We start from the raw sequence: 12,485 nt of genomic DNA, 5'->3' as shown, positions 1-12,485 counted from the left end.
AAATTATCCTGTATAGCATCATGTAAAGAGGGGAATCTCAAGTCGAGAGGTCATATTAATTCTTTCTGGTAATGTTGTAACCACTGCTGGAATCCTGTATCCAATTCTGACATGCACAATTCATGAAGGATGCTGCTAAATGGGAGAGTGCTCAGGGAAGAGCCATGAAAATGGCTCAAGGACTGAGCTCTTGGTGTTATCCAGTCAGTTGAGCATCATGCAGAGAAGGTGAAGGTGTGACTTTGATCAGTCTGTAATTACCTGCTTGGGGAACAGCTATTTAATTAGAGTGCTTTCCAGTCTAGCTAGTGAGAACACCAGCTGCTCAGTCAGGATTATTTTTAGGGACAGGAGCAGGAGCCTTAGCCTCTAGACTATGGGCTCGTCTAGAGTACGCTGAAGTTTCGAAAGAGGATATGCAAATTCGGCAGGAGTGGAGCTTTCGAAAGTAAAAGTGGTTGGGACACATGGGTTTTTTGGCAAACCCCTCCCCTTTTTCGAAAAGCCGCTTAAACCTCATTTTTTGAGGAAGATCTTTGCTTTTGAAAGTGAGATTGGAAGAACATATGCAAATTCCATGGGAATTTCGAAACTTCAGCGTAGTCTAGACATAGCCTAAGACTAAAACGTAAGTGACACTTGATTTGCTCTGACACTTTTGAATCCAATTCTCAATGTGCTTATTTAAATGCAAGACTGCAAATTGGATTTGAACACACATCTTAAACAATGGAGGAGAGATTTACAGCACTCCAAATGCCTAGAACTGCACAGCAATCCAAGGGGGAACTTAACCAAATACACTGTCAACACCTTTCACCCCACAGGAGAATAGTCCACACTTCTAGCTTCTCTCCGCCCTTCCTCTCTCAAATGAAAAGAGTTTAATGGCTTTTATTCATGCCAAACTGTGCTGCAACAGATTGAGATGGCTAAACAGGAGTTGGGTCTCTTCAGCACTTGTGGTGCATAGTTATTCCTCTGACAGTGCTGTGTGTTTCTGTTTTAGCCTGGCTACTTGAACTCACGGCAGCCCCTATAAATATTGCTCAGATGAAATGCTCAGGTTTGGAGGCCTAGGAAGTAAAGTACCTTGATCTTGAATCTCTTGAGAATGTCAGTAGCTATCCAAAGTGAGATTGCTGGAGTCTGAGCAAGCAAAGTGGGTCACAAGGTGTCCATTGCAAATCATGATAAAGAGGCCACTGCCTGGAAGAAATAGGTAAAAATGTATTTGTAATGCACTGCCAATATCTGATACTGCATCCCCACTATTAGCTTAAAAACCAAACTCTCTGGGCTAGATGCCGGGGGTGCGTCAGTACTTTAACAAAATTGCTTGTGGTTAAACCAAAGCAGTTGCTGCTAGACTGCGGTCAAACCATTTCAGCTTTGTTATGTTTGTAGGGCTGGCCCCCGCATGTATGCCCCTTTAGCAGCTGTAATAGGAAGGGGAAATGAAGGGAGTCCACCTGAAAATAAACTGAATGTCAACCCAATCTGATAACTTTCTTTGATAGGATATCAAGCCTTGTGGATAAGGGAGAAGTAGTGGACATGGTATACCTAGACTTTAATAAGGTATTCAACACGGTCTCATGTGACCACCTTATCGATAAACTAGGCAAATACAACCTAGATGGGGTTACTATAGGGTGGCTGCATAAGTGGCTGGACAAATGTTCCCAGAGAGTAGTTATTAATGGTTCACAATCATGCTGGCAGGACGTAAGTGGGGTTCCACAGAAGTCTGTTTTAGGACAGGTTCTGTTCAATATCTTCATCAATGATTTAGATGATAGAATAGAGAGTACGATCATTCAGTTTGCAGATGATACCAAGCTGGGAGGGGTTGCAGCTGCTTTGGAGGGATGAGAGCTTTAGGATCTACCCCTGGCCCCAACACAATCCCATTGGACAGAAACTGGCCATTGCGAGCTGCCTGTTTCAATAATAGGCAGCCAGGAAGCCCAAGAGGCTCCAGAGCACAGGGCTGCAGCCTGTGCATGTGCAGGGGAGGCAGGGAGGCTTATTCAGGAATGGCTGGTAAGTATCCTGGCAGAGCCTACCTCTGGCACCCAGTCCTTCCCTTCTCCAACACTCTGCCCCCTACTCAACATACCCAAATTCTTTGCCCCCTCCTGTACCCATATCCCCTCCCACATCCAGCACCAAAACCCCTGCCTCAGATCACAGTCCCTTCCTGCCCTAGCTCAATTCAAATCCCTGAACCCCCTCCTATACCCCAATTCCCTGCCCTAGGTCACAATCCAATCCCCTGTACCCCTGTCCAGTGTTCCAGGTCACAATTGCCTCCTTGCCCAAAATCCCTTCTGCACCCAACCTCCATCCCAGACCCCGCACCTCCTCCATTAATATCGATCACTTTCCAAATTCCTGGAGTGCCCCCCTCCCATCAAAAATTATTGCCCACCCCGATCTAGACAGTGCTTGGTCCTGCCATGAGGGCAGGGAACTGGACTCGATGACCCCTTGAGGTCCCTTCCAGTTCTATGATTCTGTAAATGCTTACCAAGTGCTAGCCACCAGTGCCACACCAAAGGGAACTGTTTCATCACTGTGAAAGACACATCACACATGTCAGTGCTAACAGCCCCTTTCTCCAAGAGAGTAAACCCATCAATAATCTGCTAAAACAGTGCTGGCTAGAGATTCGCGCTACGGCCTAAAGAATCAGGACTCTTGGGTTCTATTTCTGGTTCTACCACTAACTTCCTGGCTCTGTGAGTATTTATGATTGGGTTTGTTTTGCTTGTTTTTTGGCTGGGGCACAAAGCACTTAAACTGTGTCATATTTTTCCTCATCACTAAATGGCTAATTGGATTTCTCAGGATGGGCAGTGGAGAAAGTGACATGGCTCAATGTGAAAGATATTGAGAGCCCTAGATTAGAAGGGGGCAGTGCTGTTTCTGGAGTGTGTAGTCCTATTTTTAAGGGGCATGCTTATTTTAGTTATCACCAAGCATTCAAAAATCATGAGTCAGATCCCTTGCCAAAAATCAAGTCTTTAAAAAATTCTGGGTTCTTTTTAAGTGCTTTCTGGTTCTGAACCTTTAGGAGTCATATTAAGCTTTCATTTACCCTCAGAAGGGCTAGAAGTATGTATGTAAGCTGAAGCTATCTCGAACACTTGGCTCTAGAAGCTGGGGCTTAAAGAAAAATGCCATATGCTGTGAAAGTTACATGCACACAAACACCACTGCTCCTAAGGCTAAAGTGATATTTGAAAACACACTTAGTTTGCAACATCTTCAATATAAAAATGAGAAAAAAATTCAGTTCACCATTTGCCCTGTTTTGCTCTTCCTCCTTTCCACCAATACACTTCTAGCCTGCCTCGCCTGCCCTGCTCTAGGCTTTTTCCGTACATGCATGGAAAAGCCCAGAGAAGGGCAGAGTAAAAGGAGATGTGTTGGAGGGATCTGAAATAATGAATGGGATACAGAAGGACAATCAGGCTGCTTTCTATCCATTTGATTACCAAAGGGCACTTCTAATAAAAAGGCAACAAAAGAAGGGATATATTAAATGTCTATCCAGATTGCAAATGGCTAAATACTAGGATACAATATGGCTTAAGCCAAAGCCTACTGCAGTCCCCGGAGAGACTCCCATCAGTGTCCATAGTCTTTGGATCAGGTTCTATATGCAGTGTGGTATTGTGGCAAGCAGCTTAGTGTACTTCAAAAAAGGATCAGACATGTCTATAAATGAATCTAGCATCACATTAGCGACTGGAATTACAGGGACTCGTGAACGCAGTGTTGCTGGAGTCGTGATGGTCTCAAGATCTTGGATTAAGGTGACTAAGCTCATATGTTTTATTGGACCCACTTCTGTTGGGGAGGGAGACAAGCTTTTGAGCTGTGGGTATTACCTCACCCACGTTGCTGCTCCAAGGTCCTTGTGAATGCAGACACCCTTTCAAATTTAGTATTCCATAACTGATCAAGTGCAGCCTGTGCAGCCGAATGCATAGTGATGGGAGGGCCTTCCACTACTGGCCACAAAGGGATGCTGCACTGGATAAGCTATTGCTCTGTTCTGCTACAGCAAATACTATGATCCTAGGTCATCCATCTTTTTGCTAGTCCATCCATCTGTTCATAGATCTGTTCCTCATTCCTTCCCTCAAGTGTTTCTTCACTCATCTGTCACCCATTAATTTGCCTACCCTACTCTCCCTGTCCATCTATCTCAATCCTGGAGTACTAAAGTTCCTCTCCGACAGTTAGGAAGCTGTGCTGTTGCAGCGGAAGCAGCTGCAGTCGATCATGACAAGGCTTGAGCATATAAATCATGCCATCTCCGAGACCAACACCGTGGACTAATAGGCAGGCAAAATAAATGTGGATCAGACACTGTATGGCTTTCCCATCCCTCCCCATGGATAGATGGTAGCTGTTTTTCACCTGGTAAAATGGCTTTGTGTGTAAGTAAGTGATTAGTTTCTCACTAAAAACCGAAACAAGAAGCTAATGGCTGGGGGTAGCAAGCTTCCAGCCCCTTTGCTGAGAAATGATGGGGCCATTTCCACTCCATTAGCACCAGTGGGATGCAGATGGTGGCATCTGCCTCACTGAACTTGTGCTGCAAGACAAATGAAGCCCTCTTCCCCTATGTTCATCAGAGCCGCAATGAGTAGGAAGGAAGAGGCTGTTCCATGTAGCACAGGAGTTAATGGGACAGAACAAACATACAGGCCAGGACTGGGGAGAGAGGAGGGAATGGAAGTGACAAACCCATTTGGAAACCATTTCCATAGCATTGCTTTTTGTAATGTTCATATTTACTTTGAAGCTGTTTTCAATTTTTGGTCTCACTGGATCATTAGTCTTTTAAATATTATTATGTTCAGTTGTAGTGGGGTATAGCGTGAGGAGGGAGAAAGGAATAGAAAGGAAATTTGCATCCTGATATGCCCCCTGCCATGGACTCTTTGGAGCCTGAGGTTCTATCCGCCAGTCCTGTCCACTGCCACGGATCCTTCAGACCTCGCAGCATTCCAACTGCCATGGATCCTTCAGACCCCCAGTGTTCCATCCACTAACTGCCATGGATCCTTCAGATCCCCAGTGTTCCATCCACTAACTGCCATGGATCCTTCTGACCTCCAGTGTTCCATCCACTAACTGCCATGGATCCTTCTGACCTCCAGTGTTCCATCCACTAACTGCCATGGATCTTTCAGACCCCCAGTGTTCCACCCATCTATCGGGTCCTCTAACTGCCACAGAGCCTTCAGGGATCTCAGTATTCCACCTGGCAGCCCCTCTTGCCTTGCCCAACTGCCACAGAACCTTGAGGGCCTCAGCAACCCACCTGAAGCCCCTATACCACCTCCAGCTGGGCTAGGCACGTTCCTGAACAGTGGCTAGCTCCAGTTTATGCCTAGCAGAGAGAAAGGTGATCCACACACTTCAGATCTCAATTCTGAACAAACAGCAAAAAAGGAAGGGGTGCAGGGGAGGAAAGGGCGGGAAGAGGAGAAAAGGATACATCTGAGGTAATAAGTTTAATACACCCCACTGAAAGGAAGGCAGCTTTTAAAAGAGGAAGGGGAAAGCATATGGTGACTGGATAATGGCACATGAGTATTTTGCAAAAGTCATGGTCCAATTAATGAACAGTTTCAGGTCCAATTACAGGGAAATTCCTGCTGGATTTATTCTTAAAACCATGCTCATGCAGAGCTATTAGGAAACACTGAACAGTCACCACTGCTAGGGTGGAAAACAGCAGCAGAATAAAACCACACAGCACTACTATACTATAGCTAAGGAATCCCCTACACACTTCCAGCTGAAACTGTTCTGAGAATTGAAGCCTGCAGTAGAATGCATTTAGCTAAATTAATTTGACTGGAACAACCCACCCCCTTTCAACTCACCTACAGAGGTCAGTGCCACGTGGACCAGTGTGACAGTGATGGCGTAGTCCCAGAGCCATCGCTTCAGCAGAATAGCAAAGAGAAGGCTGCTAGCAAAATAGGTCAGTTCCATGGACAGCAAGTTGACTAGAGAAATGGTAAGGGAAAACAACCCTTATTCTGAATTAAAGACAGATACAGAAAACCCCCGAGATGCGACCGCTCGAGTTACAACCCCCCACACTTACAAACATTTTTGTAAGTGCGGAAGGGGCCGAAAACCCACAACTTACATCCTCAGCCTGCATTTACAATGGTGCACGGCACCTATCGTAAATGAGGGTTAGAGTAAATGATGGAACTAATCACATCGCAAGTCGGGGGCCACATGTACAGCTCACAGCAGGGAGCAATGTTCCCTCTAATTTTTTCCATCATGTGCAGAATAAATTTTGTTATGCACACAAAGCCATGTGTGAATGTGCCCCAACAGTAGAAACACATGCTGCTGGCAGTGGGCACTCTGCTAATCAGCTGGGAGGCATTTGAATTTCTCCTGGATGGCTGCCCAAGCGCTCAGCTTACATGGGTCACTGGCAGGGAGCCCCGGATGTACAGAGTCCTTGCCCATAGGGTGCAAAAGAAAAACCTCAAAATCATCCTGGAGTTAATTTCCTGGCAGAGTTTATCAACATACAGTTTCTGCTGATTCTAATGGGAGGTACTGTGAGGGGATATACACAAAGTCCACTTCCATAAGACAAAAAAATCCAGTGGTGTCTCCTTACAATAGTGGGGACCAGTTTACTGTTCTCCCAGTGACTATGCTCAGAGAATCCAACTTCACACATCCTTTCCTCTCCCAGTTAGATGTTAACACATTTTAGGCCTTGAAAGATCCCTGTGATGTTATCCATTCGAAAGTGATTGTTCACATCACTTACCCAGATATTTGGGATTTGAGTGAGATGGTTCTGTGTTAAATTCAAAGGGGATAAGTCCATCAAATGTGTCCAGCCTGAAAGGAAAAACAAAGAAAAATTTTAGGAAATTAAAAATGATCAAAGACTTTTAAACTGATCCCCACTAAAAATACATTTGCCAACAGTTACTGCACAGAGAGATCTGAGATAGCACATGTCATTGTTACAGGGCCAGCTGCATCTCTTGCCCTTTGTGGTCTCTCTAGGGTGTGTCTACACTGCACCCTTACCTTGAAATAAGCTACTCAATTTGCATAGTGCAAATTGCGTAGCTTATTTTGAGGTAATTTTGAAATAAAGTGCTATTCCAACAAGTCCCTTAGCCCTTGCGGAACAAAGGTTACAGGGACGCCAGAATAGCGCACCTGTTATTCTAAAATATACTTTGAAATAACAGGCATGTTTAAAGACATGGAATAGCTGTTTCAGGATACCAAAACCAAAATCAAAAGAAAAATAAAAAACCCCTCACTGATGCAACCCCCTGCTGAGAAGGAGAAAGTGGGTTATTTTCTGCCCTTCTTTCCCTTTCTGTGTGGTTTCCCCAACAGCCCCCTATTAAACTAAGCCAGTGATACTATCTATATTTTTTGTTAGTCTCTAAGGTGCTACAGGACCACTTGTTTTATACATTTTTTTTACTTACAGACTAACACGGCTACCCTTCTGAAACTTTAAGTCAGTGTATTCATAGCATAAGCATCCCAATAATCAGGTTAGCATACAGGGCCCGTACATTAATACAGAGCAGCTACTAATCCATCATATTGCAACCACCCTACATTTAGAACAGAATATAAACATGGCTCCCGTGCAGTACTGATTGACAAGTTTTGACATTTAAATGGCACCACCATGCCGTCTGCAAGCTGGTTTGCTGCCTAGAGGGTAGCCTGTCTTGCATCCACGGACTGGTGTCTGCTTCATACAAATTGCCTTCTCCAATTGATGCTAGCTGGCCCCCTTTGCTGATACTCTTAGCAGAGAGGCTGGCAGTTTAGGTTGGGATTTTCAAAAGAGACTCAGGTATCAAGAGCCACTTCTATTGAAATTCAGTGGTGCTGAAGTCCACATCTTCAAAAGTATTTAGGTATTCAGTGGGAGTTAAGTGTCTAGTATCTCTGTGGCTTTGGGCCTGCATACTTGACTCTTACTTCCCTTGAAAATCCCAGCCTGACTGAAGATGTAACTCTTCTGTCAACCATTGAGGTGATAGGTGGTTTCCCTACACAGACATGGTCTTGCTGGACCAGGGCCAGTGAGATGCTTGCCCTCCCATTGTCAGGGCTGTCCTTGTCCAATGGATAAAGAGAACCTCAGGCTCCATATTTCACTATTTACTAAACTGAAAATAAAGTGGTCAGCTGTGGGACAAACCACTGAGCAAGAGTCACATGACTCTGGCTGGGAAAAGAAAAGCAGGAGTCCCACAGCGTAACCCTCACATTTTGGAAGAGTCCAATCAAGGGAAGGCAACACTGAAAGAGGTCCTTATTTCACTAGGACAACTCCGTGTAATATCTGCTCTGCTCAGTTAAAAAAGAACAGAAAGCTGAAAGCTCACCTGAAAGCTCCAGAGCAGATGCTTCCAATCATGTAATAGACTGTGTAGAAAGTGACCAGGCACAACAGTAAGTGAATGAGGATGGTCTGGAAATCATAGCAGAAAAGCACAGGGATCAGCACCTGCCGTAGTGAGTGGAACATTTATTTACATCCCACCACACAGAAAGACTGTAGCAGAGGAAAGTTTCTTGGGAATTCTGTGCCAGTTGCAAACAACTGGATCTGAGGCTGAGCCCTGTGTGAAATGAGAAGCTCTGTTCTGTTCATCCAGCTGGCCATTTCAATGATGAAGATTTAAATACATTCCTAGTGCTTCATGGGATATGTGCAAATGTAACAATGACTCCAGCTCAGTCATTTGCAGGGACTGAAGCTGGGAGCTCTGGATCTAAAACAAGCCTATGTTATCTGAGCTAACACAACAGATTTGTATATTTCCAGACAGTAGCAGACTCTAGGGAGACAAAAAGCCACCTTGTGATAGTGTAAATCCACAGTCAGGCAAGCACTATGCAGCTATAAATGGATTGTCAATAGTCGTACATTTCTGCAGCTCCAGTCAAGGACCCCCAAGAACTTCACAAATTGGTCCATCCCCTACCACCGGAAAGCAGTCTCCTCTGAATTGGAAGGCAACAGGTAGACAGAACAACACCACACAACTTTAGGACAGGGCATTTTGGAAAGGACATCAGGGCAAAAACCCTCCTCTTCTGGCAATTGTCTTATAATAGTTTGTTTCCACTTGGGACAGAAAGGACTTGGTTTTTAACATCTGCATTGGGAAGACAATAGAGGCCATACATCCTGCCAGTCCACTAAGGTGCCTGGATCTTCCACAGAGGTGCTCAGAAAATGGCTCACAAAAGCTCTGCTGTGTGCTTTATAAGAGGCAGCAAGACCCAGTGCAGCATGAAGGAATGGCTAGCTCCTCCTGTCTCTGTACACACCATGCAGGGTGGGAGTAGAGGAGCTGTAGAGCCTTCACACCAGCGAGGCCGTCCCCCTGCACCAGGGTATTCCCAGGAGATGGGTTTATTTATCTAACTCCATCACTGTAACTTCTGAGCTCCTCATAATTTTAATGTGTCCTACTCACACCCCCTGGCTGCGTCTAGATTGGCATGATTTTCCGGAAATGCTTTTAACGGAAAAGTTTTCCGTTAAAAGCATTTGCGGAAAAGAGCATCTAGATTGGCACGGACACTTTTCCGCAAAAGCACTTTTTGCGGAAAAGTGTCCGTGCCAATCTAGATGCACTTTTCCGCAAAAAAGCCCCGATTGCCATTTTCGCGATTGGGGCTTTTTTGCGGAAAACAAATCTGAGCTGTCTACACTGGCCCTTTTGCGCAAAAGCTTTGCGCAAAAGGGACTTTTGCTTGAATGGGAGCAGAATAGTATTTCCACAAGAAGCACTGATTTCTTACAGTAGGAAGTCAGTGTTTTTGTGGAAATTCAAGCGGCCAGTGTAGACAGCTGGCAAGTTTTTCCGGAAAAGCGGCTGATTTTCCGGAAAAACTGGCCAGTCTAGACACAGCCATGGGAGACTGAGGCACAGAGAGGCTAAGGGGATTACCCAAGTCACATAGGACATCTGTGTCAGAGCAGGGATAGATCATAGCCCATCCTCTCACTGGTACAGCACCCTACCCAATCTGTTCTTCACTTCACTTGACCCAATATTTTTGTGAGCATGGAAGTGGTAGAGAATGCATCCAACTGCTACTTACACAGCAGTGTGTAGGAGAATGGTACAAACACAGGGCCAGAGGGCTCAGGGAAAGCCAGGGTGTCACGTTACTGGATTTTAAGGGGATCAGCCAGATCACTGCTGCACCCGGGGGAGGAGGTATTTGCCCCAAAAGTGTATGATAAGGGGGCCATGTGAGGTTTCCAATGAAAGCTTGTGTTCTACTGATTCTGTATATGCTATTCATGTACTTGTATAATATCTGTATGTGGAGTTATAAACATGTACTCTGCAAGGAATGCTCAGCCAATGGCTATACTAAATAGCAAGGAGACAATGAATCTCTAGGTGCCAATACACATCTCAGGAATGTGACTGATACCTAAGGGCTACCAGCATGGAACACAGGGATAGGTCACAGACCAAGTGACCTGCTGCAGCCATAAAGATGCCAGGAGATATATGTGCCATGTGGCACCCTCCATCTTGGTCTTCAGCTCCACTCTTGAGCCCAGAGGCAGCCTTGCAGGGAACCATGAGCCAAAAAGAACTGTGGACCCATCCTGACATAGAATGTACACCAAAGACTTATAAGCCAGCAGTTATATCTCTGCTACGAACCTGTATCGAGAACTGGGTGATTCGATGCATGTAATGTAATATCCTTTAACAACCTTACTCTCATGCTTTTCTTTCTTTGAATAATAAACCTTTAGATTTTAGATTCTAAAGGATTGGCTCAGCATGTTCTTGTGGGTAAGATCCAGGGTATAAATTGACGTGGGAACTATGGCTGGTTTATTGGGACTGGAGAACCCATTCGGGGTAGGTGAGATTGGGTCCTATAACCCCTCACCTGTGTGTTAGGCCCGGGGCTGTTTGGGGCATGGAGAGAGCTGGGATGTCAGAGGGGTTTTGCTCGTGAGGCTTCTGGCTGCCCAAATAGGCAGCTGAAGTACTCGGTGGGACTGGTTTGTAGCCTCTTTGGGAAGGGCCTCCAGTCAGTGGCCGTAAGGAGCCCCGAGTTTGAGCAATTCACCCTGAGCAGATACCCTCAGTCGTGCCCATACCCAGCACGGTCAGTTACACAGGGCCAAAGAGCCAAGATCACTTTGCAAAGTGCACTGATGGATAGTTCGCTATTAACAGTAATTGATCTTGAGTTAGCTCTTAAGGGGTCCCAAGCACCTGTGACTCCACCAGTGACTAGATGCACCTAGTCTGGGAAAGAGAGAGACTGGTGGGGGGCATGTCAGGTATCTGGCTGGGAAACACATATCCATCTAAGGAAGGCTACTGATGCCCGGTTCTTGTAGCTGGGAATTTCACTTGCATAGTCAGTTTCTCTGTCCCTGCCCCTGATCCCGGACTCTCTTTGAATCTAGCAAGGTAAGAGAGGGGGTTATCCCAAGCACCGGGGAGAAATGATTCTGGCTTCTGTGCCAGAGTTAGCTCCAGTGTGAATAATTATGCTTGGAACAATTTCACTAGCTGCCTTTTAAGTTAATTAAACTTTGCTTTTAACTAAACCACTCCTGCTCCTGGCTGCTCTCCCGTGTGCCCCACGCGACTCAGCAGCAGGACTGGAAAAGCCTTGGGCTTCAGCATGTCTGGGAGGCCAAGCTTTTGTTCTGTGAAGCAGCAAATGCCCCCCCGTTGACCGCCTTCATCTATTGCCTTTACTACTTACAGCAGAATCCATGTCACATGATCCTGCAATCTAATCAGGCCCAGATGCCGCTGCTGATCCACAAACCCTTCAGCAGCCAGCTTTGCTACGCTTTTCCCTGCTCCCCAACAGAGCAGCAGTCCTATGGGCTTTACCTTGATGCCTGACCCACTGCAGCTTTGGGGGGCCATCCGTGGTGATGGTTCGCAACGGCACAGGGCAGGCTCCAAGGCTGTAGCCTGGGATATCTCTTGCTGAGATGCTCTAGGAGAGATAATCTGGGCTTCTGAGTCACCGGAAGAGAGAAGAAGCTGCAACGCCAACTAGAGGCAAAGATCAGACAGGCAGAGAGAGGAGGCAGTGAACAGAAGGAAGCCAGCTGCTGCTTAGGCTGTGCCTGGGGTAATTACAGGCCATCCATTTCTAACACCAGCACCTTAACTCCAGCTAATTTTATTTCTGAAAACACAACAATAGCTGGGTCCATATGGAAAGCAATGGCTTCATACGTGACGTATTTTATGCCCCTTCTTCATTACTCACTAGTGCAGTGGTCACTGAGGATACAAACTTCTTCTGGTGATCCTGCTAGGTCTCTATGCATGACTTTGCTCTGGACTCCTAGTGACTCCAATGGCAGTGCCACATATGCAGGGCTGGTGGGATCAGGCCCAGTGTTATTAAGG

The 12,485-nt window shown here is 45.8% G+C and overlaps 1 protein-coding gene across 4 annotated transcripts in view; it reads right to left on the bottom strand.

Annotated features, from left to right (window-relative positions):
- LOC102463350 (putative transmembrane protein 244) overlaps positions 1–12,163 on the bottom strand; it is a 31,743-nt gene extending 19,580 nt beyond the window's left edge. Inside the window, exons 1-6 of one of the 4 annotated variants that reach the window (XM_075908808.2) lie at positions 11,955–12,153; positions 8,439–8,524; positions 6,836–6,909; positions 5,913–6,038; positions 2,534–2,578; positions 1,093–1,209 (exon numbers count right to left, since the gene is read on the bottom strand). In XM_075908808.2, the coding sequence (XP_075764923.1) occupies positions 1,118–1,209; positions 2,534–2,578; positions 5,913–6,038; positions 6,836–6,909; positions 8,439–8,524; positions 11,955–11,990 (459 nt within the window). In that variant the 5' untranslated portion in view covers positions 11,991–12,153 and the 3' untranslated portion in view covers positions 1,093–1,117. Of the gene's footprint in view, positions 1–878; positions 1,210–2,533; positions 2,579–5,912; positions 6,039–6,835; positions 6,910–8,438; positions 8,525–11,954 lie in introns of those variants that run through there. The other 3 variants (XM_075908809.2, XM_075908810.2, XM_075908811.2) reach the window with 3 other exon arrangements.
- Between the last annotated feature and the right edge of the window lie 322 nt (positions 12,164–12,485).

The sequence above is a fragment of the Pelodiscus sinensis genome, chromosome 26, assembly GCF_052426305.1.
Source record: "Pelodiscus sinensis isolate ZL-2025 chromosome 26, ASM5242630v1, whole genome shotgun sequence".
Taxonomy (NCBI): domain Eukaryota; kingdom Metazoa; phylum Chordata; order Testudines; family Trionychidae; genus Pelodiscus; species Pelodiscus sinensis.
The sequence above is the reverse complement of the archived record's forward strand: the minus strand, read 5'-3'. Positions and strand labels throughout refer to the sequence as shown.